Source organism: Rhinopithecus roxellana, chromosome 11, assembly GCF_007565055.1.
Source record: "Rhinopithecus roxellana isolate Shanxi Qingling chromosome 11, ASM756505v1, whole genome shotgun sequence".
Lineage (NCBI taxonomy): Eukaryota > Metazoa > Chordata > Mammalia > Primates > Cercopithecidae > Rhinopithecus > Rhinopithecus roxellana.
In genome coordinates, this window is record NC_044559.1 from 11,861,587 (window position 1) to 11,887,837 (window position 26,251).

Genomic DNA, 26,251 nt, shown 5'->3' on the forward strand with positions numbered 1-26,251 from the left:
CCTGGCAGCCTGGAAAACATCAAAACAAAGTCACACTATTTTATTAACTTAATCTGATATTAAAAATAGACACATTCTAACCAATTCAGATTTATTTCAGGATAAATATGAGATATTTCTGGATCACACCCTTCCCAAAAGAACCAACAAACACTTACTTGCTCTTATATTCGAATGAACTTTTTTCTAAAGTTCTCCAGCTGCACTAGGTCAAACAGTGTGGGTCCTAGGGTTTACCAGGCTTGCGAGGAGGTTGGTACTTTGGTGGTAAGGGTGGCTAAGGCCTCCCCTTACCCACACATTTCTGCTCTTGAGTACAGAGAAAATAAAGGAGCAGGCAGGAGGTCCTGGGGAGGGGCTCTGAGCACCCAGCAGGCTGTGCTATCGTGAGGTAGGAGGCTACAGTCATCTATCTATGACATAGATAAGATAGGCTCATTTATTTCACAAGGGACCATGGCAATGCACTGGGGAGAAGAGAGAGGGAAAATGTTGGTGCTACAGCTACTGCTTGTCAGGAGCTCTGCCAGCACCTGATATAATACTCCATTCTGTATTACTTAAGGATTTACTATTCATCATATTTCAAGAGCTGGAGGCAATGTAGCCCAACTTAGGAGCAGCAGGGAATTGTGGCAGTAGGAATGCACATTCTGGAATATGACAGACCAAGTTCCAGTCCTGATTCTGCCACTTATTAGCTGTGTGATCTTCAGCAAGTCACTCAGTCTCTCTCAGCCTCAGTTTTCTCATCTGTAAAATAAAAGTAACAAAAGTATGTAGCTCACAATAATTAGATTAGAGGTGATAATAAACACACACCAGGCACTTAGCCAGGCACAGAGTAACTGCTTATTACACTATTCAGTGGAGGATTGTGCCATGAAATGACCTAGGACCTGGCCTCCTCCTGACGGATTCCATATTCCTGAAGTTGACACATTTGAATTCCAAAAGAGCCCGGCGAATAATAAAAGCTTAGATCTAGCCTTAACATTTTCTGGAGGCATTTTTCAGTTTTCCCCCCACTCCCCATTTTCTAGCTTAAGGAAGGAAAAACAAGTAGACAGATATCCATATCTATCTTATGGATATAGAAAAAAATATTTCCTAGCTCTCTCCACTACAAGGGCCTTGAAACAAAAACACTTCAGTAGCAATGAGCACACTGAGCATATAAACCTTGCTTGTAAATAGCCTTCGTCACTTAAGAGGAATCAGGGCTCCTTGGAGAAATGGCTGATTCCAAGGCTGGGGCAGGACAAGTCTAATAAGCCTGGAACATTTGGTTTTGCCAGAAAGTAAGAAAATTCTAAAAAATACAATGGTTGGGGACAGAGAAGCCAGCTGGAAGGGGCTCCTACTAGTCAAATCTGGGGCAGTTGACCATTAAAATTAAAATAAATAGTGACTGTAATGGATTATAACTTACAGAATAAAATAAGACTCCATGAGTCCATATGAGAATATATACATAGATTAAGAAGGGAGAAGGCAAAGTTCTTGTTAAAGTAGAATGCCAACTAATAAAAGTGGGGAAAATAATGGAGTTTTAAAAAACTGCCATTTCCTCACCACCACAGTATAACTGAATCAAAGCAGAATCATCAATGAGTCAATGAGTGCTAAATCTGGGTGAACATTTGACAAGGAATAAGATATATGCATAGTCTCAAAGTTTCTTCTCACAAATTAAGTATTAATTCCAAAGCAAATACAGAAATTTTACAGTGGCAAAACCTGGCCAACAAAACCTTAACCAAGTAATCAAAGCAAACATCACCAATAAAGGAACAAAGTGACATCAAGTGCCTCCTGATGGGATGCACTTCTTATGGTACATAAAACATTTCCTGGCCGGGCGCGGTGGCTCAAGCCTGTAATCCCAGCACTTTGGGAGGCCGAGACAGGCGGATCACAAGGTCAGGAGATCGAAACCACCCTGGCTAACACGGTGAAACCCCGTCTCTACTAAAAATACAAAAAAAAAAAAAAAACTAGCCGGGCGAGGTGGCGGGCGCCTGTAGTCCCAGCTACTCCGGAGGCTGAGGCAGGAGAATGGCGTAAAACCCGGGAGGCGGAGCTTGCAGTGAGGTGAGATCCGGCCACTGCACTCCAGCCCAGGCGACAGGCAAGACTCCGTCTCAAAAAAAAAAAAAAAAAAAAAAAAAATTTCCATGGATTCCTGTCTAAAATGCAATATTTTAACGTAATTGAAGAAACATCAAATAAATCCAAAGCAACTACCCTGTACTCTTAAAAATGTTGAGGTTATGAAAAAAAAGAGTAATTGTTATAGATCAAAGGAGACTGAACAGCTATAATAACTACATGAAACACATGATCCTAGATTGGGCCTGGACAAGAAAAAATAATTCAGCTGGGCATGGTGGTGCACACCTGTAAACCCAGCACTTTGGGAGGCTGAGGCAGGAAGATCACTTGAGCTCAGGGGTTTGAGACCAGCCTGGGCAACATGGCAAAACCCTGTCTCCACAAAAATACAAAAATTAGCCAGGTGTGATGGCACACACCTGTAGTCCCAGCTACTTGGTGGCAGGGGGTTGGGAGGTGCATGGGGTCTTGAGGTGGGAGGATCACTTGAGCCCAGGAGGTTGTAGCTGCAATGAGTTGAGATCTCACCACTGCACTCCAACCTGGGTGACAGAGACTCTGTCTAAAACAAAAAGAGAGAAGAAAAAAGAATTCTATAAAGGACATCATTGGGAAAATTGGAAGAATTGAATGTGAAATGTAGATTATGTGATATAATTTATGCAAGTTAAATTTATTGATTTTGAATACTGGAAGTATGAGTAAGACAATGTCCTTGTTCTAGGGCTGAATAATGGCTCCCAAATGTGTCCATGTCTGAATACCTAGAACCTATGAATATGTCACCTTAAATGGCAAAAGGGATTTTGTAACTGTGATTAAATTAAGGATCTTGAGATAGGGAGATTATCCTGGATTATCTGAGTAGGAACAATGTAATCACAGGTGTCACTATAAGAGGGACACAGTACGGTCAGACAGGGAAGGTGATGCCAGAGCCGAGGGAGAAAAAGCGATGTGATCCAGGGCCTTGAGCCAAGGGTATCCTCTAGAAGCTGGAAAAGGCAAGAAAGTGGATTCTCCCCAGAGCCTCCTGACGAACCTGTGCTGCTGACACTTTGCTTTTAGCTCTATAAAATTCATTTTGGACTTCTGACCCCAAGACCTGCAAGGGAATTAAAAAAAAAAAAAATTAGTGGGGTAGTGATAGGGTGGGGATAGAGGTGGGTGGTGTCTCCTGTCAATCTGTGTGGTCCACTTGAACCAATGCATTTGGATAAACAACCTTCTAACCCTTCTTACTCAAAGCTGGTTTGATGACAGACGACCAGCAGCATTTCATCACCTGGGGACTTGTCGAGATGCAGAATCTCAGGTCCTACTCCACCCCACAGATTCAGAACCTGTATGTTAATAAAATCTCCAAGCAACTTGTAGTTACCAATCTACTTTGCCTGGATCACTGTAGAACTGTCCTTCCCAGAAGGCAGAATCACCAATTCTGCAATCTCTGGTCATTGGGTGGCTGCCACACTGCTTACATGTGGCAAGCCATATTGGCTTACCTCCACCTACTCTAAATTGCCCATTTTCAACAATGATCTGAATGAAATGTGTTTCCCCAACAGTCACTAAGATATGGTACAAAGACGGTAGAGCCAGCATAGAGCCACAGTGTGAGGCCAGTGTGAAGGAGTCAAGGGGATGCCTTTTATTTTTTATTTTTGAGACAGAGCCTCGCTCTGTCACCCAGGCTGCAGTGCAGTGGCGCAATCTCGACTCTGCAATCTCTGCTTCCTTGGTTCAAGCGATTCCGCTGTCTCAGCCTCCCAAGGAGCTGGGGTTATGCCAGGTTAATTTTTGTATTTTTAGTGGAGATGGAGTTTCTCCATGTTGGCCAGGCTGCTCTCCAATTCCTGACCTCAGGTGATCCGCCCACCTCGGCCTCCCAAAGTGCTAGGATTACAGGGGTGAGCCACTGCGCCTGGCCAAGGGGATGCCTTTAAAGGCCCACTCAGACCAACTTAGGGTACACTCACCAATCGGGGCAGAGGCTATTTTTCGGTGTTTCCCAGAGCTCCCCTGACGGTCTGCTTACATTGTTCCTGGTCTTGCACTCAGTAGGCAAAATAAGAATAGGGGTTGTCTTTGTTTGCTGTATACCGCCCATGCTTGGCACACTAGGAGCTCAGTAAATATTTCCTGATTTATTCATTGAGAGCTCTGACGCCTGCGCTCATGCTTCCCTTTGATTTGTCCTTGCCCACTCTGGCACTTACTATCTCAACTAACATCTACTAAGGCCTCTCTTGCCTGGCACTGCCCCGCCCATAAGCTGAAAGAGAATACAGGAAAGGCTAGTACATGCACAGACGACTAGGCCAGGGAGGACTGCAAGGGCTTGGGCCTGGTGGAGACCGGACGGCTTCCTGGAGGTGAGGCACCCGAGTTGGTTCTGAAAGGAACCAAGCAGAGGTCACCAGCAAGAGCAAAGGTACGGAGTTGTGAAACTGCCAGGCTATTAGCAGCTTGCAGTGACGGTCTTCCAGTGACTCTAGGTCTTCCACCCTTCTCTGATTGGCTGCCCTTCCTAGTTCCTCCTCAAAGCGCGCCACCCCTTCGTCTCTCCCAGAGAGCATGCCTGGCTGCCAGCCAAGGTCCCTTGCTCTTTTCGGTCCCCCCACTCCTCCAGGTTTCTGCGCAGCAAGTCTCCTCAGCTCACCCACCTGAGCGCCGCCACATATGCCTTTCCTCGACCCTTCGCGCGCACACCACGCTCCCGCGTGCCCGCTCCTCTCTGCTTGGCGCCCCGCTCCTAAGCGCCCCCTCCTCCCTGGCCCCCGCCCCTTGGAGCGCGCCCGCTTCTCTCTGCCGCGCTCCCCTTCTTGCATTCCCTCTCCTCTCTGCCCGTTGCCCCCTCGTGCGCGCTCTCCCTCCTGCACACCACCTCCTCTCTGCCGCCCGCCCGCCCCCTGAACGCCCGCTCCTCTCTGGCCCCCTCCCCTTGCGCGCGCCCCCTTCTGCACGACCCCTTATCTATGTCGCGCTCCCAGCTCCTGCACGCCCCCTCCTCTCTGCCGCGTCCGCTCCACTCTGCCGCGCCCCTTCTACTCTGCCGAGCGCTCCTACCCCTGCACGCCCCCTCCATTCGGCCGCGGCCCCTCAGCCGCGCGCTCCTGCTCCTGCACGCCCCCTCCTCCCTGCAGCGCGACCCCCCACGACCCCCTCTTTCTGATGCGCGTTCCCCCGCCGCCGCCCACTGCGCGCCCTCTGCTCACCTATGCGGGCTCCTTAGGCGCGCGCTCTCGTTGCCTGGCAACGGGACGCGGCTGCCGAGTGGCTAGCAGGCGCGTGTGTCGGGTGTGCGCACCGGGAAGGCCCGAACTGTTTTTGAGATTTGTTCCTCTAGCTTCGCTGGGTCCGGCGGGCAGAGGCGGTTCTGACCGTTGGGCCTTGGGCGTCGAGCAGGACTCACCTGAGGCGGAAGGAGGCCGCTTCGCGCCTGGGGCTCCCGAAAGCAGCCGGCTCTCCTCCTGCTCGTCCTGAGCGGGGAGCGCTGCGTCTGTCTCCTGCGGCCTGCGGGAGACTCTTCCAGACTCCCGGGTGGGAAAACCACACTCAGCGCCCCGGGAGGTTGCCAGATACAATACTGTACTGCATGCGCAGGTAACTGAATTTCAGATAAACGAGTTACTTTTCAGTACAAATATAGTATCATGCAAAGTTATTCGTTGTTTATCTGAAATTCAGAGTCACCTGGGCGAGCTAGGTTTTTAATTGAGAAGTCTGGCAACCCTGCCCGGGTGCCCTGCCCAGTCGGCTGGCTGTCTCCCAGGTGTGGGTAAGGAAACTCCTTCCATCTCTGTGGCACCTTCTTCAGGCTGTAAGCAGCTGTTTCTGTGGGAAACGGCTTTCTTATGTTGAGCCAAGATGCCTATTGGTGTATATGAAAAATAACACTGCTTACCACAGGAGAGTGGGGTATTATCCTCGTTTCACGGACAGGAATATGCTAAGGAAGTTGGCAGGCCTTGCCTGGGTCCCACTGATATGCCCAGAAATCCGAGACAGAGCCTCCCCTGACTTGGCCCCACTGGTAGGCTAGAAGTTTTCTCTTTGGGGATAATGGTCCCCTTCCTACCTTCCCACATTTTATCTTTCTGGAGCAGTAACAGGATTCTGTCCCCCCCCCCCCTTTTTTTTTTTTTACTTCAAATGACTTTGACATGTCTTTGTAGACTTTTGGTCTTTCAGATATATCCTACTGAAGAAATACAGTGAAGATACTGTGTTCCAAAGTCAGTTGTAATAATTCTTTTCTCTGTGTAGTTAAGACACCAATATCAACCTGATTTGGAATTAGGTTCATTTGTGCCAGTTTGTTTTCAGTTTTTAGAGTTTTTATGACTATGTTTATATATACACACATTCCTTTCCCCACTGCTGTTGCTAATACAAAAGATGACGGACCATATACAATTCCAGCACCTTGTTTATTTTGTGTCTTAGAGATCACTCTTTAGTTTCTTCATTCTATTGTACATCTGCATAATAATCCATTGTGTTGCTCTTAATCCCCAATTTGATGAACATTTAGATGGTGCTTCAGTGTGACTATTGTAAATAATACTGCAAATACCTGTGTGCATATGCCATTTCATATTTTTGCAACTATATCTTTGAGATAGGATCCAAGAAGCAAGATTGATGAGTCAAAGGGTGAATGCATATGTGATTTTCTAGATGTTGTCAAATTCTTCTCCATAGGAGTTACACCATTTTGCCTTCCCACCACTGTCATATGGCATATGCGCATGGTTATGCATAAAATTTCGGAGACACTGAATTTTTCCATAGAATAAAAATTGGGGGTTATGGACGGACCCTTAGATGTCAGTGTCTCTGAACTTTTATGCAAAATGCTAGGTGCATTTGTCCAGGGACAAGTTTAGACACAGTGACATTCTATCCCCTATAATTGCCATGGTCATTCCTATATCAGGGCCTTTCCTCATACCTAGAAGACTCTTCCTTCTCTTCTTTGTCATGTTAATTTTACTGTTTTTTTTTTTTTTTTCAGTAAATGTGAGCTTAGCTCAAATGTCACCCCCAGAGAAGCTTTTTTTTTTTTTTTTTTTTACTTTCCTGACTTGATCAGCTCCTCCTCTTCTCTGGTCTCATAGTACTTATTTTAACTTCAATTTCATATTTATTGATTTAAATATTTATCTTCCCTTCTCATCTGTAAGCTCCACGAAGGCAGAGACTGTTTTTGTTTTAGTATGGGCTGCTATAGCAAATTACCAACACTGGGTGGCTTAAAAACAATACACATTTATTTCTCATCATTCTGGAGGCTGGAAAGTCCAAAATCAAGGCATTGGCATTTCTGGTGTCTGGTGAGGACCCTTTGCCTGATGTGCAGGTGGCTGTCTTCTAGTTTTATTCTCAGATGGCAGAGAGTGAGAGCAAGCTCTCCCGTCTCTTTTTATAAGGGCATTAATCCCATGCATGAGGGCTCCACACTAATGATCTAATCACTTCCCAAAGGCTCCTAATACCATCACATTGGGAGTTAGGATTTCAACATACGGATATTTGGGGACACAGACATTCAAGCCACAATAGTTTTGTATTCCCAGTACCTATCATGGTGCCTGACCTATAACAGGTATTTTTGTTTGTTTGTTTGTTTGTTTGTTTGAGATGAAGTTTCACTCTTGTTGCCCAGGCTGGAGTGCAATGGCACAATCTCAGCTCACTGCAACCTCTGCCTCCTGGGTTCAGGTGATTCTCCTGCCTCAGCCTTCCTGGTAGCTGGGATTACAGGCATGTGCCACCATACCTGGATAATTTTGTATTTTTAGTAGAGACAGCATTTCACCACTATGGCCAGGCTGGTCTCGAACTCCTGACCTCAGGTGATCTACCTCAGCCTCCCAAAGTGCTAGGATTACAGGTGTGAGCCATTGCACCTAGCAAATATTCATTATACATTTGTTGAACAATTGATTACATTTCATCAGATTATCAGGAGAGTCTGGATTTCTTAAAATATTAAGGGTAATCTGAGGGTGATCAGTTTTTCCAAAGCACCTGAAAGAGATTGGTTGCTGTGTTTTTCCTTTTCTGTTTTAAAAACAATCTGGTCTATTATTATTCCTGTTTATCTTCATAACTGGAAGGAGTAAGACATAACTGGGAGAGTGGAGAAATTCATTCCCTTGCCACCATGGAGAGACAGCTGTGTCAGCCCTGTGATTAAAACACTCTTCAGGCAGCTAGAGGAGTTTGTCTTCTAATGGGAAGACAGACGCACACACACAGAGATAGTGTAATTCTCTATGATAGTGTGGTAAATGCTGTGTAAGCTGCTTGGAGCAAGAGGAACTTCTTTGGGTTGCCTGGGAAAGCTCAGGGAATAAGAAATGATTCTCTACCTTGCAGGGGAGGAGATCTTTTGAGAGAGAGAGAGAGGAGAGTGAGGGATCATCATGTACAAGAGTCATGGGATGGAAATGTGCAAGGGGTGGTCATCAGAATGGCAGGCTATCCATGGAGTTAGAGCCCAGGGTGTGCTGGGGCCAGGAGAGATGATGTCTGGAGGTGAACCTGAAAAGAAAATTGGGGCCAGATTGTGAGGAGCTTCATATGTTATTATTTGGAGGCTGAGTTTTTATTCTTTGGCCTTGGAAATTTATGGATTTTTTTTTTTTTTTCCAAAAGGTGGACTATTGTGATGCTTTGTAAAAATGGCTCTCATGGCTTAGGAGGGACATTTTAGTGTAGTCTTTAGGGTTAGGGTTTTGGAATCAGGAGGTGGGTACAAACTCTGTCTCCTTCATCTGCCAGCTGTGTTATCCTGAATCAAGAGGTGGGTACAAACCCTGTCTCCTTCATCTGCCAGCTGTGTGATCCTGAACTATGCACTTATGCTCTCTGTGCCTGGGCTTGCTCATGTTCCCATTGGGATCATGATACCTATTTTTCAGGTATGTTGTGAGAATTAAATGGGACCCACATTACTTGGCATCAAGTAAACTTGAAATCAATAATGATAGTATCTCTTTTCTGACTCTTGGACTTGAGGTCCTTCAGGATTTTTGAAACCACGTTAGTTGTAGTGACTTCTGTGGAGTCCTTTTGGAAACTATTAGAAGTTTCCTGGGGCCAGCTTGCTTGTGACACCCCCAACAGGAGGTGGACATGACTGAGGGCAGGGTGTATGTAAGGCTTTGTTCAACTCACTGGAGTTTAGTCTTATAGTGACTTTATTGAAGATATCCTGCAGTAATGCAAAAACACTTACTTTTTAGGAGTTTTTATTTAGGAGTTAGAAATGGAGTCAATATATCTTCAAAAGCACCTTGGGGCATGTTTAACTCAAGGTCTTGCAGAAGTGGCAAGAGTTCGCCCAGTGGATCCAATAGAATATTTAGCATTGTGGATTTACAAGTTTAAGGAAAATGTGACCATGGAACAACTGGTAAGTAGAAATCTCCTTCTAGAAAATTAGAAGAAAAAAAATTGGTCCAACTTGTCTGCTTTTTAAAAACTTTAATATTATTATTTTTATTATAAAAATAATGTTTATTATACAAAAACTTGAACAACATGAAAAGTAGGAAGGAGAAAACAGTACCCAAAGAAGACTTCTATTTAGATTTTTAGGTAATTCCTTTCATGGGAAGTATTTTTTCTATAGATTTATATATTTGTTTATGCACTTGTGATCATACACAATGTATAACTTTAATATTGTGCTCATTATTCAGATAAAATATCTTCCCAAATTATTATATCTTTTCCAAAGGGATGGGCTATAATTTGCTTAACCCTTTCCCTAATTGTCTCTATTAAATGCTTTCAAGATTGCTTTCACAAATTGCTTTCTCTCTAAGAAGTCATGTGCTGTTGTTTTTAAACAATGCTAGAGACAAAAGGAAATGGCCGAGCTGGAGCATGAAAGAGAATTAGCTCTGATGGAGCAGGAAATGATGGAGAGGCTTAAAGCAGAGGAGCTCTTACTTCAGCAGGTGAGGCAAGTAGGATAGTTCAGAGGGGACTGGAATTAACGATGCCAACCTCAGCGTGGCACAGCCCAAATGTTGATAAACTTCCCATCTCCAGTTACCTAGATATGGCTTCCTAATATCTTCATCTTTATGGATGTGTGTGTCTTCCTTGCTGGAGAAGCAGCAGCCATGAGTTTTCCTGACTACATTCTTGTATGCATACATACACATTCCTTTCTACATTGCTGTTGCTGATACAAAAGATGCCATACCTCCAGGTAAGAGGAAAATGCAGAGAGTGTGCTGTCAGAGAAGGCAAAGGGAAAGAGTATTTTGGTGAGATCTGAGTGGTCAACCATATCTATTGCTGAATGGAAAAGTGTTCATCAGAGGCCACCGTAATTTGGTGGGAACAATGTGGATGGAGTGGTGGGGGTGGGTGGAGTTAGGCAGGGGAGATGGAAAATGTAGGCAGTGCTTTCAAGATTTTGAGAGCAAGGAGAGATGCTTTTGTGTTTAAGAGCACAGTAGTAGAGGAGTGAGTGGATGACATTAGGAAATAGAGTGGATGATTCATAGGGTCAGCTTGCCATGGAGATGAGAGGAAATGGGCCCGGATCATAGGTTAGGCAGGCAGAAGGCACTTCTTTGATTATAATCGACGGAAAGAGGAGAGAATGGTGTTGGGGAAGCACCTTCTGTGTTCAACAGTTTCTGTCTTCTTTATGAAGTAGGCACCATGATCATCTGCTAAGAACAAGGGTGTAAAGTAGGAGGTATGGGCAGAGTGGTGAAGGTTAGAAATGGCAGCTTTGGAGGATGGAAGAGAAGAGTTGAGGGATATAATTTAGCATTACTTGGTAGCAGTTGGAGATCAATCGTGCTGTTTGGTTTGGTTATGTGATTATGTGATTCTCTTCACTTGGGCCCAGATATCTGAGTGAAGAAGTGGAACAGGCGGACCTTTTCACTGAAGCAGGATTCGGGTAGCATGATTAGGGAGCTGAAGATATTGGTAAGGGAATTGTTGAAGGGATGGGTCATGGAGTACAAGCTGGAGAGAGGAAAGTTCCAGAGTGGCTTCTGGACTGATTTAATTTATAGAGAGCTTCTAAGCTAAATTTAAGCTACTTCTATAGTTCTACCAGATAATACTTAACTCCAGAGTCTTGACTCAAGTTTACATATTTAAAATGGGGAAAGAAGTCTATTATTTGGGTATGCAGATAAAAAGAAAAATATAGACCTGGCAAATAGCTTCGCTGACTGACTTCCTATCCCTGATATTGAGGTAGAAAACTGCAGGCCCCTTAGAAGGATAGGGCTGTTGAAAACTCTACTGCTTCTGAGTCTTCATTTTCAGTCATTGGCTTATTCTTGAGGGGAGGTTAAAAAGTGTTGAATTGGGTGTCAAACTGTCATCCAAACAGGCCAGGTGCTTCCTGCAGCAGCCACAACGGTGGATGAGGAGCCATCTTTCCTCTTACAGCTCCTATAGCTGGTATCTGTCCCTTTCTATCAAAAATCAGAGAATTCCCAGCGGTTCTCCTTCCCCAAGGCAATTACATCATAAGTGGGAGATACTTAACTCTCTTTGGCTCACCTACTTTGTCTTACTTGTGTATAATTTGGCAATACTAGCAATAAAAAGTTTCTCTAGCCATATTATGTTGACCAGTATGAACTAATCCACTGTGTACTGAATCCTAAGTATTGTATTAGGGTGGAAGATAAAATAATATTATGCAGGAGATGTTATGGCCAGTTAATGGAGTGGATTGGTGTGCAGAAATAGATAGGAGAGATCAGTCTTAAGGGAGAGTGTGGCTGAGATGAAGAAAAACAGAGGGGCCTCTGGATACCTTCTGAGTCATGTGAGCTAGAGGTTGGGAACTCTGGTTATTTCCTTGCTGGTTGCAAAAGCAGTTGTCCTCATAGTCAGTACCGCTGACTTGAAATTCCTTGACATTTTAGGCACTCTTCAGCAAGCCTAGTTTTTTGTGAACAGGGAAGTATTTTTATTGCCATTTTCTATGTAAGAACTTATTTTTGAAGTGAGAACATTTTTGTTTTTTATTTGTTTTGAATGGCTTTGAGTAGTTTTGCTCATGTGTGAAGAAAGGGATTAGGTTTTGGAAGTTTCTTGAAAATGTCAAGAAGCTGGTTATTTTGATCAATCTGATTGTTATTTAACAAGTACACTTTGCATTATTGTTGAGAGGTTGGAGTTATTTAACTTCCTCCATCAGTGTCTGAAAGTTGATTGAAGCTGTTTATGCATTTCAGCTACCTACCCTATCACTTTTTTCTTAGTGGGGATAATATAGGAATACCAAGAATTACCTTTAAAAGCCTTTTGCAAATGAGATATTAATCACTTTATTATGTCTTTACTTGCAAAAAATTATTATTTTAGAATACATTGTCAGATAGTAGACATTTTATGCTTTGCAGGCCAAGAGGCAAATTTGAGGATATTATGAAGGCATTATGGCATATTATGTAGGAATAGCAAGAGAGAAAATGAATTTTTGCAAATGTTTTATTGATGAAATTCAAACAATCATTGAATATACATTTTTTGTTAGACAGGTTTACTACTGAGAATTTAAAAAAATGTTTAAAAGATAACATCTCACTTGGTTGAAGTTCAGCATTAGTGTGGTCTATCATCAAAACCTATTTAAAAATATTTATCTGCTAATGCTGATCTGTAATGAGGTTTTATGTATTTCATCCTTGAAAATGTCTTTTTACATACATAGTTACTGTCAACAATTGCTATCAGTCTATGTGTGTATAATTTAAATTGAGCGTATTTATTCCTTAGAAGGTATTTCTAGAATTCTATTATATTTTTCTCTTGCTGTTTGCCTTTTAACATGCATTACTTTGTAGAATAGCCACTTCCAACTGAAGGTTGATGGAAGTTTCTTAATTGCATAAATGGATTTTGAAATATGGAAATTTCCTTTGCACTTATATTGAGGCCTTACAAACACTCTGGAATTGTAGTTCGAGGTTGGAAAATACATCCACTGCCAATTTGTTTGGGAACGAAGATCTAATACCTTGTTCTAGTTTTAACAGCACTGGAAGTGTATAAAGCAGCTTTATATTGCTTGTGATTCAAACAACATGAGTTGTTGTTGAAGTGAGTTTACTGCAGTGTAAGTTTTACATATGAGTGATGTTTTGCCGTGTAATTTTAGAATGAATTAAGAAACATTATCAAGTCTGCAGCGAAAGCTGATTTCCAAATCTATTGAATGTTTGATAATAGTGGTTGAGAGTATTTCTTCTCATTAAGAAAAATTTAAATCCTGTTTACCAATAACTTACTTGAAAAAGAAACCAAGAAAACAATCTTATTTATAATAGCTTCAAAAACAATAATATACTTAGGAATAAATTTAACCAAGGAGGTGAAGCATCTATACCTTGAAAACTGTAAAACACTAATGCAAAAAATTGAGGAAGACACAAATAAACGGAAAGATATCTTGTGTTCATATATCAGAAGAGTTAGTATTGTTAAACTGTCTATACTCCCTAAAATAATCTGCAGATTCATCTCAATCCCGATCAAAATTCCAATGGCATTCTTCACAGAAATAGAAAAACCCAATTCTAAAATTTGTATGGAAGTACAGAAGACCCTGAATAGCCAAAGCAATCCTGAGAAAGAAAAATGAACTTGGAAGTATCAAATTACTTGATCCAGAATAATATTATAAAGCCATAGTAATTACAACAGTATGGTATTGGCATAAAAACAGACACATAGACCAGTGCAACAGAATAGAGAACCCCAGGAATAAGCTGAAGTATATACAGTCAACTAATTTTTGACAAGCCCTACAAGAAAACACAAAGGGAAAAGGATAGTCTCTTCAATTAATGGTGTTGGGACAACTGGATATCCACATGCAAAAGAATGAAACCGGATCCTTGTCTTCTACCATACACAAAAATCAGTTCAAAATAGATTAAAGACCTGAATGGAAGATCTGAAACTGTAAAACTCCCAGAAGAAAACATAGTGTGGAAAAAGCTCCTTGACATTGGTCTTGACAATGATTTTTTGGATATGACACCAAAAACACAGGCAATAAAAACAAACCTAAACAAATGGGACTAGGTCAAACTAAAATGCTCTTGCATAGCAAACAATCAGCAAAACAAAAAGGCAGCCTATGGATTGGGAGAAAATTTTGTGAACCATATATCTGATAAGGAGTTAATCTCCGAAATATATAGGGAATGCAAATTCAATAGCAAAAAAAAAAAAAAAAAAAAAAAGTAACCCAATTAAAAAATGGGCAAAGGACCTAAATAGACATTTCTCCAAAGAAGATATAAAAATGGCCAACAGATATATTATTAAAAGTGGCAGGTAATGTTCAACACCACTAGTCATCAGGGAAGTGCAAATCAAATCAAAACCACTATGAGATACTACCTCACCCCTGTTAGGATGGCTGCTTTCTTTCTTTCTTTTTTTTTTTTTGAAGATGAAGTCTTGCTCTTTCACCCAGGCTGGAGTGAAGTAGCATGATCTCAGCTCACTCCAACCTCTCTCTACTCCCGGGTTCAAGCAGTTCCCCTGCCTCAGCCTCCTGAGTAGCTGGGATTACAGGCACCTGCCACCACACCAGGTTAATTTTTTTTGTTTTGTTTTTTGTATTTTTAGTAGAGATGGGGTTTTGCCATGTTGGCCAGGCTGGTCTTGAACTCCTGACCTCAGGTGATCCACTCACCTCGGCCTCCCAAAGTGTTCGGATTGCAGGCATGAGCCACTGTAATCCGGATGACTGTTATCAGAAAGGGAAGAGACATGGCAGGGCGCAGTGGCTGACGCCTGTAATCCCAGCACTTTGGGAGGTTGAGGCGGGTGGATCACAAGGTCAGGAGATCGAGACCATCCTTGCTAACACGGTGAAACCCCATCTCTACTAAAAATACAAAAAATTAGCCAGGCGTGCCTGTAGTCCCAGCTACTCAGGAGGCTGAGGCACTCCAGCCTGGGTGAGTGCAAAAAAAAAAAAAAAAAAAAAAAAAAAAGGGAAGAGACACATATTGGTGAAGGTGTGGAGAAAAGTGAACTGTTATCCACTGTTAATGGGAATACAAATTGGTGCAGCCATTATGCAAAACGGTGTGGGTGTATTTCAAAAAATTAAAAGCTACCATATGACCCAGTAATTCCTCTTCTCAGTTATATATTCAAAGGAAACGAAACCAGCACCTCATAGAGATTACCTGCACTCCCATGTCCATTGCAGCATTATTTACAATAGCCAAGATTTGGAAACAACCTAAATGTCTGTCAGTGGATGACTGGAGAAAGAAATTGTGAGCTGGGCACAAAGGCTCACACCTGTAATCCCAGTACTTTAGGAGGCGGAGACCTGAGGATCACTTGAGGTCAAGAGTTCGAGACCAGCCTGGACAACATAGGAAGACCTCATCTCTAGAAAAAATGTAAAAATTATCCAGGCATGATGATGATGGCATGCACCTGTGGTCCCAGCTACTCAGGAAGCTGAGGTGGGAGGATTGCTTGAGCCCCAGAGGTTGAGGTGGCGCCACTGTACTCCCACCTGGGTGACAGAGCAAGACCCTGTCTCGAAAAAACGTGAGATGTATTTCTCATGTATATCTTGTATATATATCTCACATATATGTATTCCATATATGTATATATAAAGGAATATTACTCAGCTTTAAGAAAAAAGTAGATCCTGCCATTTGTGATGACATGGATGAAACTGAAGGACGTGATGTTAAGTGAAATAAACCAGACATCAAAAGAAAAATACCACATGTTTCTATGTGGAAATCTTTAAAAAAAAAAAAAAAGTTGAATACATAAAAACAGAGACTAGAACAGTGGTTACCAACAGGTGGAGTGGGGGTAGGCCTGGAAGAAGAATGAGGAGATGTAGGTCAAAAGGTACAAAATTGCAATTATGCAGTATGAATAAATGTAGAGATCTAAAGTACATCATGAGGATGATAACCAATAAGATTGTATTGTGTACTGGAAATTTTTTAAGAGTAGATTTTAGGTGCTCTTACCATACAAAAGTAACTGTCTAAGATGATGGATATTGAAATTGCTTACCTGTGGTAAGCATTCACTATGTATATCTATATCAAAACATTATATGCACCTTCAATTTACACAATAAAAAGTTAAATCTTGGCCCTGAGCTCAAAAATTCATGATATAACTGTTAAGCCATGGAATTGCTGTGTGGTAGGACGTAAGGGTATATTCAGCTTCTGTTTCTGACAAAAATTCACGGAACTGATGGTCCAGTTTACAAGAGTGAATGAAGGTCACTGTTGACACCGCTGGCTCAATAACACATCATAGATTCAAATACTTTCACAGAGTAGCTGCTGTTGAGTAATATGCTGACAACTTATTGTCTTTAAACACTCTATTTTCTCATGAGCTCTGTAAATTTGTTCAGCTCAGCCTTTTTCTATTCCACACGTATTTTTATCACTGTCAGCTGTAACACATCTTAGCAGATTTCACTGCAGGTTGTATTGAATTGGTGTTTCTACATGACTTTGAAAATACTCTTGCCTGTAATTGTTCCATGAAGACTGGATTAGTCCGTTTTCAAGCAGCTGATAAAGACATACCCAACACTGGGAAGAAAAAGAGGTTTAATTGGACTTAACAGTTCTATATTGCTGGGGAGGTCTCAGAATCGTGGGGGGAGGCGAAAGGCACTTCTTTTTTCTTTTGTTTTTGGAGACGGAGTCTCGCTCTGTCGCCCAGGCTGGAGTGCAGTGGCCGGATCTCAGCTCACTGCAAGCTCCGCCTCCCGGGTTTACGCCATTCTCCTGCCTCAGCCTCCGGAGTAGCTGGGACTACAGGCGCCCGCCACCACGCCTAGCTAGTTTTTTGTATTTTTTAGTAGAGACGGGGTTTCACCGTGTTAGCCAGGATGGTCTCAATCTCCTGACCTCGTGATCCGCCCATCTCGGCCTCCCAAAGTGCTGGGATTACAGGCTTGAGCCACCGCGCCCGGCGAAAGGCACTTCTTACATGGTGGCAGCAAGAGAAAATGAGGAAGAAGCAAAAGTGGAAACCCCTGATAAACCCATCAGATCTCATGAGACTTATTCACTATCACAAGAATAGCACAGGGAAGACCAGCTCCCATGATTCCTTCTGGGTCCCTCCCACAACACTTGGGAATTCTGGGAGATAAAATTCAAGTTGAGATTTGAATGGGGACACAGCCAAACCATATCAAAGACTATTCATAGAGGTTTGGTTTTTCAGGCACTTCAAACTCAGCATTGACCCTTTCCATGAACAACTGAGCAGTGTCAGGAACATCTGTCTACTTATCAGGAGCCAAGGAAAGGCACTCAGAATCATGTGCCTTGTTTTTAGTTGACTGTTGATGTTGCTCAGTGTCAACTCTGAGCAGCTATTCTCACCAAAAGGCTAAAATCTTAGACAAGATTGTTTTTTCTGGGACACATTTTTTTGGCCACTGAAATAAAATATGTTTTAATTCACTCACCATTGGTAAATATCTTTCCTTGCTTGCATAACAAATGAGCTGCTTGGAACCCTACTTTTGTTGCAGACTTATTTTCATTTATAAGTCTTGTAAAGAAATTCTGCTGTGATAATTCTGTTTTTGTTTTTGTTTTTAGACAGAGTCTTGCTCTGTCACTCAAGCTGGAATGCAGTGGCGCGACTTCAGCTCACTGCAACCTCTGCCTCCCAGGTTCGAGTGATTCTCTTGCTTCAGCCTCCCAAGTGGCTGAGACTGCAGGCACCTGCCTGGCTAATTTTTTTTGGTATTTTTAGTAGAGACGGGGTTTCACCATGTTGGCCAGGCTGATCTCGAACTCCTGACCTCAGGCCTCCCACATGCTGGGATTACAGGTGTGAGCCACCATGCCCAGCCAATTCTGTTTTAAATTTTCTAATTTTTCTGACCTTTGTGCTCAGTGAGCTGGGACTATTGTGATGAGTGCTTAGTCTGGTAATGTTGATATTTATTATATTTTTTTAGCACAGTGGCACTGTATAGTGGGAAACATATTTTGCCATTTAATTTGATGACAAAATAATACACACTCTAGTGTGCCTTAAAAGTGCAACATTCAAAGTTTACTTGTTTTCTTTTTTTTTCTCAGAATTTTGTTTAGAGATGGGGGTCTCACTATGCTGCCCAGGCTGGTCTTGAACTCCTGGCTTCAAGTAATCCTCCTGCCTCACTCCTGAGTAGCTGGGATTACAGGAATGAACCACCCATCCCTGGCTTTCTTGTTTTGACATAATGGATATAATTTTTTAAAATGTCACAGTATAGTGATAACCATGGTACACCAAACATTGCTGTTACAATAATGTTACTGTGGTTTGTAGGGTGCTGGCAGCCAGGCAAAGTGGTGAGTGCACCACATGTGGTCTCTGTTACAATGACTACAGTCTGCTGTGGCAGCACGAAAGCGCTCATAGACAATACGTAAACAAATGGGCATGGCTGTGTTTCAATAAAGCTTTAGTTAAGGATGCTGAAATTTAAATTTCATACCATTTTCCTATGTCATGAAATATTTCTTTTAAATTTTTCCATTTAAAAATGTAAAAGCCATTCTTTGTTTGTAAGCTGTAAAAAATAGGAGTTGGGTTGGCTTTGGCCCACAGGCTTTATTGCTGAACCCTATCCTAGTGTGACAGATACGCTGAGTTGGGAGCAAATATATTGTTGGTTAGTCATGATTTCAGATGATGTTCTTTTTTCTTTTTTTCTTTTGTTTTGTTTTCTTTCTTTCCTTCCTTCTTTCTCCTTCCTTCCTTCCTTCCTTCCTTCCTTCCTTCCTTCCTTCCTTCCCTCTCTCTCTCTCTCTTTCTTTCTTTCTTTTTTTTCAGGGAGTCTTACTCTGTTGCCTAGGCTGGAATGCAATGGCACAATCTCGGCTCACTGCAACCTCTACCTCCCAGGTTCAAGCGATTCTCCTGCCTCAGCCTCCCGAGTAGCTGAGATTACAGGCGTGTGCCACCCTGTAATCTTTTTTACAGCTAATTTTTGTGTTTTTAGTAGAGACAGGGTTTCACCATGTTGGCCAGGCTCTTCTCAAATTCCTGACCTCAAATGATCTGCCCACCTTGGCCTCCCAAACTGCTGGGATTATAGGCAAGAGCCATCAGATGATACTCTGAAGAGTTTCTCACTCTTCTACAACCAATGTGTGGCTATTTGAAGACCCATCTATGCTTAAAGAAATTTATCTGGAAAGTTATTGCAATCTCATTTGTTACTTTAAGAAGAAAAGAAAATGATTTTGTACAAATTGTGCTTTCTATAATTTGCAATTAAGGAAGATTAAAATCTTTTTTAAAATTTTTATGCTTCAGGAAACTTTTGTAGAAACTAAAGTATTAGTTGGATGTGACCGTTTATTGTAAGTTTCTGAAAGGAAGGTGGGTGTAAACTTAATTATCTTGCAATTAATCTAACTGTAATATGACATATTTCTGAATATTCAGCAACAGCTGGCATTGCAGCTGGAGTTGGAAATGCGAGAAAAAGAGAGGCAGAGAATACAAGAACTACAGAGAGCTCAAAAACAATTAGACAAGGTAATTTGAAGTTTTATAAATGTTAGTTTTATTTAAAACTCTCTAGAATCTTCAAACTGTTTATTTCAGCTTTTGGCAGAAGGACCATGGGATTTGTAGTCTGAAGACATGCCACATATTAGCTGTGTAAGCTAAACAAGTCTCATGACCTTTTTCAGTCTCAGTTTACCTGTTTCAAAACTAGAGCTAGCAGTATAATACTATTAGGAATGTCTCACTGGATTCTTATACAATCAAATACAATCGTGTTTATGAAACTTCTCTGTGAGTAGTAGGGTTCTCTAATAGTGATACCCTCAGCATTTTAGTCAAGAGCTAGCTGTTTCTAGTTATATTAGCTGATGTTGAATATTGAGGGTATTCTGATCTCAGAGGCAGTAGTCTATGTCTTTATGTTAATGTATTAACAACAAGAATTTACATTTTAAAATATGTTCATACATGGACTTTCATGCCTTTCATTAAAATAAACTATGCAGTAACTTATTTCTTTTGTTTGTTTTTTTGTTTGTTTGTTTGTTTGTTTGTTTTGAGACAGAGTCTCACTCTGTCACCCAGGATGGAGTACAGTGGCGTGATCTCGGCTCACTGCAACCTCCACCTCCCGGGTTCAAGCAATTCTCGTGCCTCAGCCTCCTGAGTAGCTGGGATTACAGGCACGCACAACCATGCCTGGCTAATTTTTTGTATTTTTAGTAGAGACGGGGTTTCGCCATGTTGTCCAAGCTGATCTCGAACTCCTGAGCTCAGGCAATCTGACCACCTTGTCCTCCCAAATTGCTGGGATTACAGATGTGGGCCACCACACCCGGCCTAAAGTAACTTATTTAAAGAAAGCCCATCTTCATTGGTTGTGTCTGTATCATGTCAGGTCTCGAGTTTGACCCATATTTCCTGCATCCAAAAGCTATGAGTCATATAGACCAATATTCTAGATGACTGAGTTTATAGCTACTATCTCTTAATCAAATGTTGCTCCCCCTTTTTATTCCATAATTAAAACTAAAAAAAGCAGGTTTTATAGACAATGTTCATTATGTTTATTGATGCTTAAATGAGAGAATCATTTATTAAAGCAATATTTTTAAAGTATGAATGGTGAATTAAATCAAAAAGTGAGATTTTTTTAAAAGGATAAAAGCCCTATACATAATTAAAAAAAATACAGACGCTGATGCTGTCTTAGTCTGAGTGTAGTGTGAGCACAGGGATATGACTGTATGCACACATACACAAGCATCCCTTTCTCTTTAAGATTCACAAAAGGGCCAGACACCGTGGCTCACACCTGTAATCCCAGCACTTTGGGAAGCTGAGGTGGGAGGATCATGAGGTCAGGAGATCGAGACCATCCTGGCTAACATGGTGAAACCCCATCTCTACCAAAAATACAAAAAAATTAGCCGGGCTTGGTGGTGGCCGCCTGTAGTCTCAGCTACTGGGGAGGCTGAGGCAGGAGAATGGCATGAACCCAGGAGGCAGAGCTTGCAGTGAGCCTAGATCTCGCCACTGCACTCCAGCCTGGGCAACAGAGCAAGACTCCATCTCAAAAAAAAAAAAAAAAAAAAGAGGTTCACAAAGATATAATGTTTAAGGTGATGGATATCTCAAATATCCCGATTTGATCATTACATATTGTATACTTGTATCAAAATATCAAATGTATATCATAAATATGTACAGCTATTATATGTCAGTAAAAATTAAAAATTAAATAATTTTTGAAAGAGATTCATGGATCTGAACTGAAAAAGAAAATACAGGAACATATCAAGAAGGCAGTGATCAAAATAAAGGAATTTAAAATATTTTTTAATCAAAGTGATCTGATAGTTACATTAAAGTGCTTAAAAGTCTATAGGAAGGATTGGTCTCTATTTTGTGACTCCAGAGAGCCACATTCATGTTATTTTACTATCTCTAGGCATCAGCAGCTTGTGTGACCAGAGCCACAATAACTTTAGTAATTCCTATTTCTATTGGCTTATCATCCCTCACCATAGCATAGGTACTCCCCTGCAAAGTACCACTTCCTCGCACATTGCTCAGAGTTGAGTCCACTCATGTTCTTTCCCCTGGCTTTCTTATGGCTGCAGACTCACAATTTAAACTATTATGTGCAAAGGGAAATTTGCTGGAAGGATTCTGGGTTGAAGGAAGGGTTTAATACCTAAACTGTGAAGGACTCGGTATCACTGGGCCTTTCAGACTTTGGGAGCAAGAGAATCAGATGCTACCAGGGCTCACCCCTCTGCTGTTCCCCTGGTTGTTAGTTTCACTCTTTCACTATGGGCTGCTTTGCTGCACATGGGTGGGGAACATGAGCCTTAATGGCTTCTGAGTCTTAGAATGTTGTGGTTTCTACTATCTAAGAGGAATGGATGCCTTGTTTTAGTTTCAGTTAGGAAAAGAATCTTGGAGAAGGATTCTGACTGACTTCGTTTGTGTCAAATATCCATCTCTGTGGTAGAGGAACATGGTCCTATAAGAATATGGATGTTCCCAATATAGCCTTGTGGATGCTGGATAAGAAGTTACCAGGAAAATGGAGTGGTCTTGGGAAAACAGTGCTGTTTATGTTCCTATCATTAGGGTAACCATATGTATGATCAAGAAATCACTGGTGTTCTAGCAGCCAAAATGAATCAGCTCAGGGTCAGTTAGGCCACCGTGCTGCTTTAGAATGAAAAAGTAGATGGCATAGCAAGGTTTGGCTGGCTAGAAGAACGTTTTCACATTCAGAAAGAGGCCTCCCATATTGGGCAGTACATTCCTACTGCAGTGCTCAGAGTATTAAAGAGGGCATTGCTCAGGTCCCTCTGCATTGGGCCAGATTTGTTCCTGTAGAAGTGTTTACTTCTTTCTCATTATGTGCAAAACTCTGCTTAAGTGTAGTTTCTCTTTAAAATCTCTTGTTCTAAGGTTCTATTATAATTTTTATTTTGTCAGTTTTTATTTTGGCAGATAATTTGGCTTCAGTTTAAATGTTTCAGTCCATTTCACTTTTTAAAAAGTTTTATTTAATTATATATAAAACATGGTTGCCTTCTGTTTGTATAGAGTATTAAATAAGACTGTGATCTGCAGTTCTGTAATATGTAATCAGATCATTCTGTTTCAGAGTGACAGCATTTTTGCTTTAAATTGATCATAGCATTGTGTAAAAATAAAAATGCCAAAAATGAAATATGAACTCAAAATGAAGTATATTCAAAGTATTTTCTTAATTTTTATATATTATAGGAGATGAGAATGAATATGGAAAATCTGGTTAGGAGTGAAGATACTCTACATTCAGAGGTGAGAAGAAAAAGTCATTCTATGGTATGTGACATGAATTGAGTATCCTATAATTTAAGCTTAATTTTGATGCATAAGTAGCTAAATTTTTAGCAAGTATATTTTCAAACCTGATAGTCCATATATATTTTCTGGTAATAACAAGTCACAAATAATGTGCTTTGAAGCAAAATCTCACAGTAGGTAAAAATTGGACATTCAGTTTGTGTTTGGATTTTTAAAAACTAGGCTGTCTTGAGATATTGAAGCTATTTACCACATAATTACTTACAATTGTTTTAAATTTCTGCAGGTATTTAAAAAAAAGTTTTAGCATTTATTGCCAGAATTCTAGCTTTATATTCTAGGATACTCAATTCATTACCAGAATTCTCTTGTCATTAACAGAAATTGGTTAATTCCACTAATTAATAATGCTGAATTTTGATGCTATACATCAGAAAATTTTTAATCAAAATTGAAAGAAAAGTCATGTGTTAATTTTGAAATAATGTAAAAGTAAACATCAATTTTTTGATTGTAGGAAGCAACACTAGACTCAGGCAAAACACTAGCTGAAATCAGCGATCGTTATGGAGCACCTAACTTGAGCAGAGTGGAAGAACTTGATGAACCAATGTTTTCTGATGTCAGTATCAGCGTGTTTTGTAAAAAAACTCTTTTTTGTTTTTGTTTTTGATTTTTTCACTTAGGTAAAGCCTGGGGAAAATGAGGCTAGGCCAGGATTGGTTGGCAAACGGGCCTTTTGCTTCAGAGAAAGAAAATCAGTTCCCTGGTTGCCGATTATATTCCTAACTGGCATTCTGCCCTTTTGTGAAGAGTGTCACTGGCTTATCTGTATTTCTGTATCTGTAACCTCAAAACTTCTTCAAAATATGTTTTAAAACCATTTTGTGAAATACATGATCTTTAAATTTGGTGTAGGGGGCACGATTTTGGTCCTCAATAACAAACCCTGGAACCAAATGAATGCCTTAATGAGAGTGCATGCTTCTCCAGTATGTAAGTACATTTGTTTATTTAACAAACATACCACATCTTCCATATGCCAGGCACTATGCCCGATGGTGTGGTGAATAAGGCAGATGGCTTTGACCTTGTGGAGTTTATTGTCAGGGGAGAAACAGACAATTAGATGAGCATTTAATAGTCATGGTTAGCAGGACCACGTAATTTATTGTCCAAACCAGTATGCTTTTGAGAATGAGAGCCGGATCAGCAGATGTAAGCCAGGACTGTCCTGGAAGAAGGATACATTTTGTCACTTTAATTTGTGTACACTAACAAGGAGGGACAGCCAGCACAGTTGAGGAACCTCAGTCAGGGAAGGAAGCTAATGATTTGCTACTCACTGGTGGCATGGAAGGCCGAGGGTAGTGCTCCAGGCAGAGAGCACGGAAGGTGTGAAGACCCAGATAGGAGAGAGTGTAGAGGGAGTGAGGCAGGGAGGGGTGAGAGCTAAGGCCAGGAGAAAGCAGGGGCCAGACCATGAAAGCACTTGTCATTTCTGTTCAGAGGCTTAGATTTTATCCCGAAGGCAGTGGAGGCTCATATGATGAGAACTGCATTTTGCAAAGACCACCTGGCAACAGTGTGGGGAAGAAAATGGAGAAGTAGGTGTCAGGAGACGGCTTAGGAGGTAGTAATCTAGGGGACAAGATGTTGATGGCCTGAAGTAAATGTTATTTTCAAGAGCTGTTCAGAAAGTGGAGCTGCACAGACTCAGTGTTAATTGTTTAAAGTTTTATTAAATGTCAGCTATGATTTGGCACTATGCAGGGAGCTAGAAAATGCCAATGAACAAAATGGATTGGGCTTCTGCCCTTGGGGGACATGGGCCAATGGGGAAGGTTCTTTGAGGGACAGAGTAGGGAGAGACTTGACCCGGGCTGGACAAGTCTTCCTGAGGAGGTGAAGTTCAAGGAATTAGCCTGAGATGAGCCCAGAGGATAGAGACAGCAAGATGCTTTCAAGGGACTGAAGTCGTCCAGTATTAATGGCTAAGGTGAGTGGAGCTAGGAAGATGGTATGATTTTAAGCTGGAGAGGTGGATAAAGGCAGAGCACACTGGGACTTGTATGTTGCCTTAGGGATTTTGGACTTAGGTGCAGTAGGAGTTACTGAAAGCACTTAAAGATTCAATCTGTGTTTTATAAGGTGGAGAGAGGATTGGTGTGGAGCAGGAGTGGAAAAAGGGAGACCACTTAGGAAGTTATTGCACTGATCCAGATGTAAGATGACTAGGGTTAGACAGCAGAGATGGAGGGAACTGAGTGGATTTAAGACTGGCTCACAGGATCAGTGCAGGGCAGGGTCAGGATGAAGCCTAAATGTCTTCCTTGGGCTACTGAGTTAAGAGTGTTACCGTTTGATGAGTTGATGAACATAAGAAGAGGAAGCAGGTTTTTAAAAACTGATGACTTCAGTTGCAGAGATGTTGACTCTCAGGTGGCTCTGAGATATGCAGGTGAAAATAGCCAAGAACAGTTGATGTTAGGAAGGGGCCCAGGCCGGAGATACAAATTCAGCAGTCATGGGCATATGTGCTGAATGAAGCAAGGGGAGTGAGTAAGGTACCTAGGAGAGTGTGCAGTGTGTCAAGGCCTAGGGGCTCAGGGAGGAACCATTAGCAATTCCAACACTGAAGGGATGGCCACAGGAAGAGGAGCCTACGAGAAGGATAAGAACGCATAGTAAGAGAAGTAGAAGAAAGGATGGAAAAATAACTACTTTGAGAACGTAATTTATGGCTATATTCAATTTGCATATCATTTGAAATCATCTGAAACTCCCAAAAATTTCATTCATGTAGTCACATAGAAGTTACCTACGTTTTATTTCTTTGGCTTGTGCCTTTTCACAGTTCTAATTGTATTAAGGCATATTTACTTTTTGTTTTGCTTTTAGGTTGCATTAAACATTGACCAAGATTTGTAGGACCAACCAACCTGAGAGCAATAAATGTTTTTGTTTGTTTCAAATTTCAAATCATGAATTTCCCAATTTGTATTTTTTTGCCTTCAAACTTGAACTCTACTTTTTTTTTTCCTCTAAGGACAGCTTATGGCCGGGCGCGGTGGCTCAAGCCTGTAAACCCAGCACTTTGGGAGGCCGAGACGGGTGGATCATGAGGTCAGGAGATCGAGACCATCCTGGCTAACACAGTGAAACCCCGTCTCTACTAAAAAATACAAAAAACTAGCCGGGCGAGGTGGTGGCGCCTGTAGTCCCAGCTACTCGGGAGGCTGAG

At 41.6% G+C, this 26,251-nt stretch overlaps 1 protein-coding gene across 2 annotated transcripts; it reads left to right on the forward strand.

The window, feature by feature from the left end:
* The first annotated feature begins 9,394 nt into the window (after nt 1-9,394).
* DYDC1 (DPY30 domain containing 1) lies at nt 9,395-25,957 on the forward strand. 2 transcript variants are annotated; one of them, XM_010387303.2, is made up of 6 exons: nt 9,395-9,541; nt 9,990-10,091; nt 19,609-19,701; nt 22,945-23,001; nt 23,525-23,629; nt 25,909-25,957. In XM_010387303.2, the coding sequence occupies exons 1-6, from the start codon at nt 9,395-9,397 to the stop codon at nt 25,936-25,938; spliced, it is 534 nt and encodes a 177-aa protein (XP_010385605.1). In that variant the 3' UTR covers nt 25,939-25,957. The 2 variants fall into 2 exon arrangements, with proteins under 2 accessions (XP_010385605.1, XP_030797033.1); XM_030941173.1 differs by lacking the exon at nt 23,525-23,629 and having other exon boundaries at nt 25,909-25,956.
* Nucleotides 25,958-26,251: the final 294 nt, after the last annotated feature.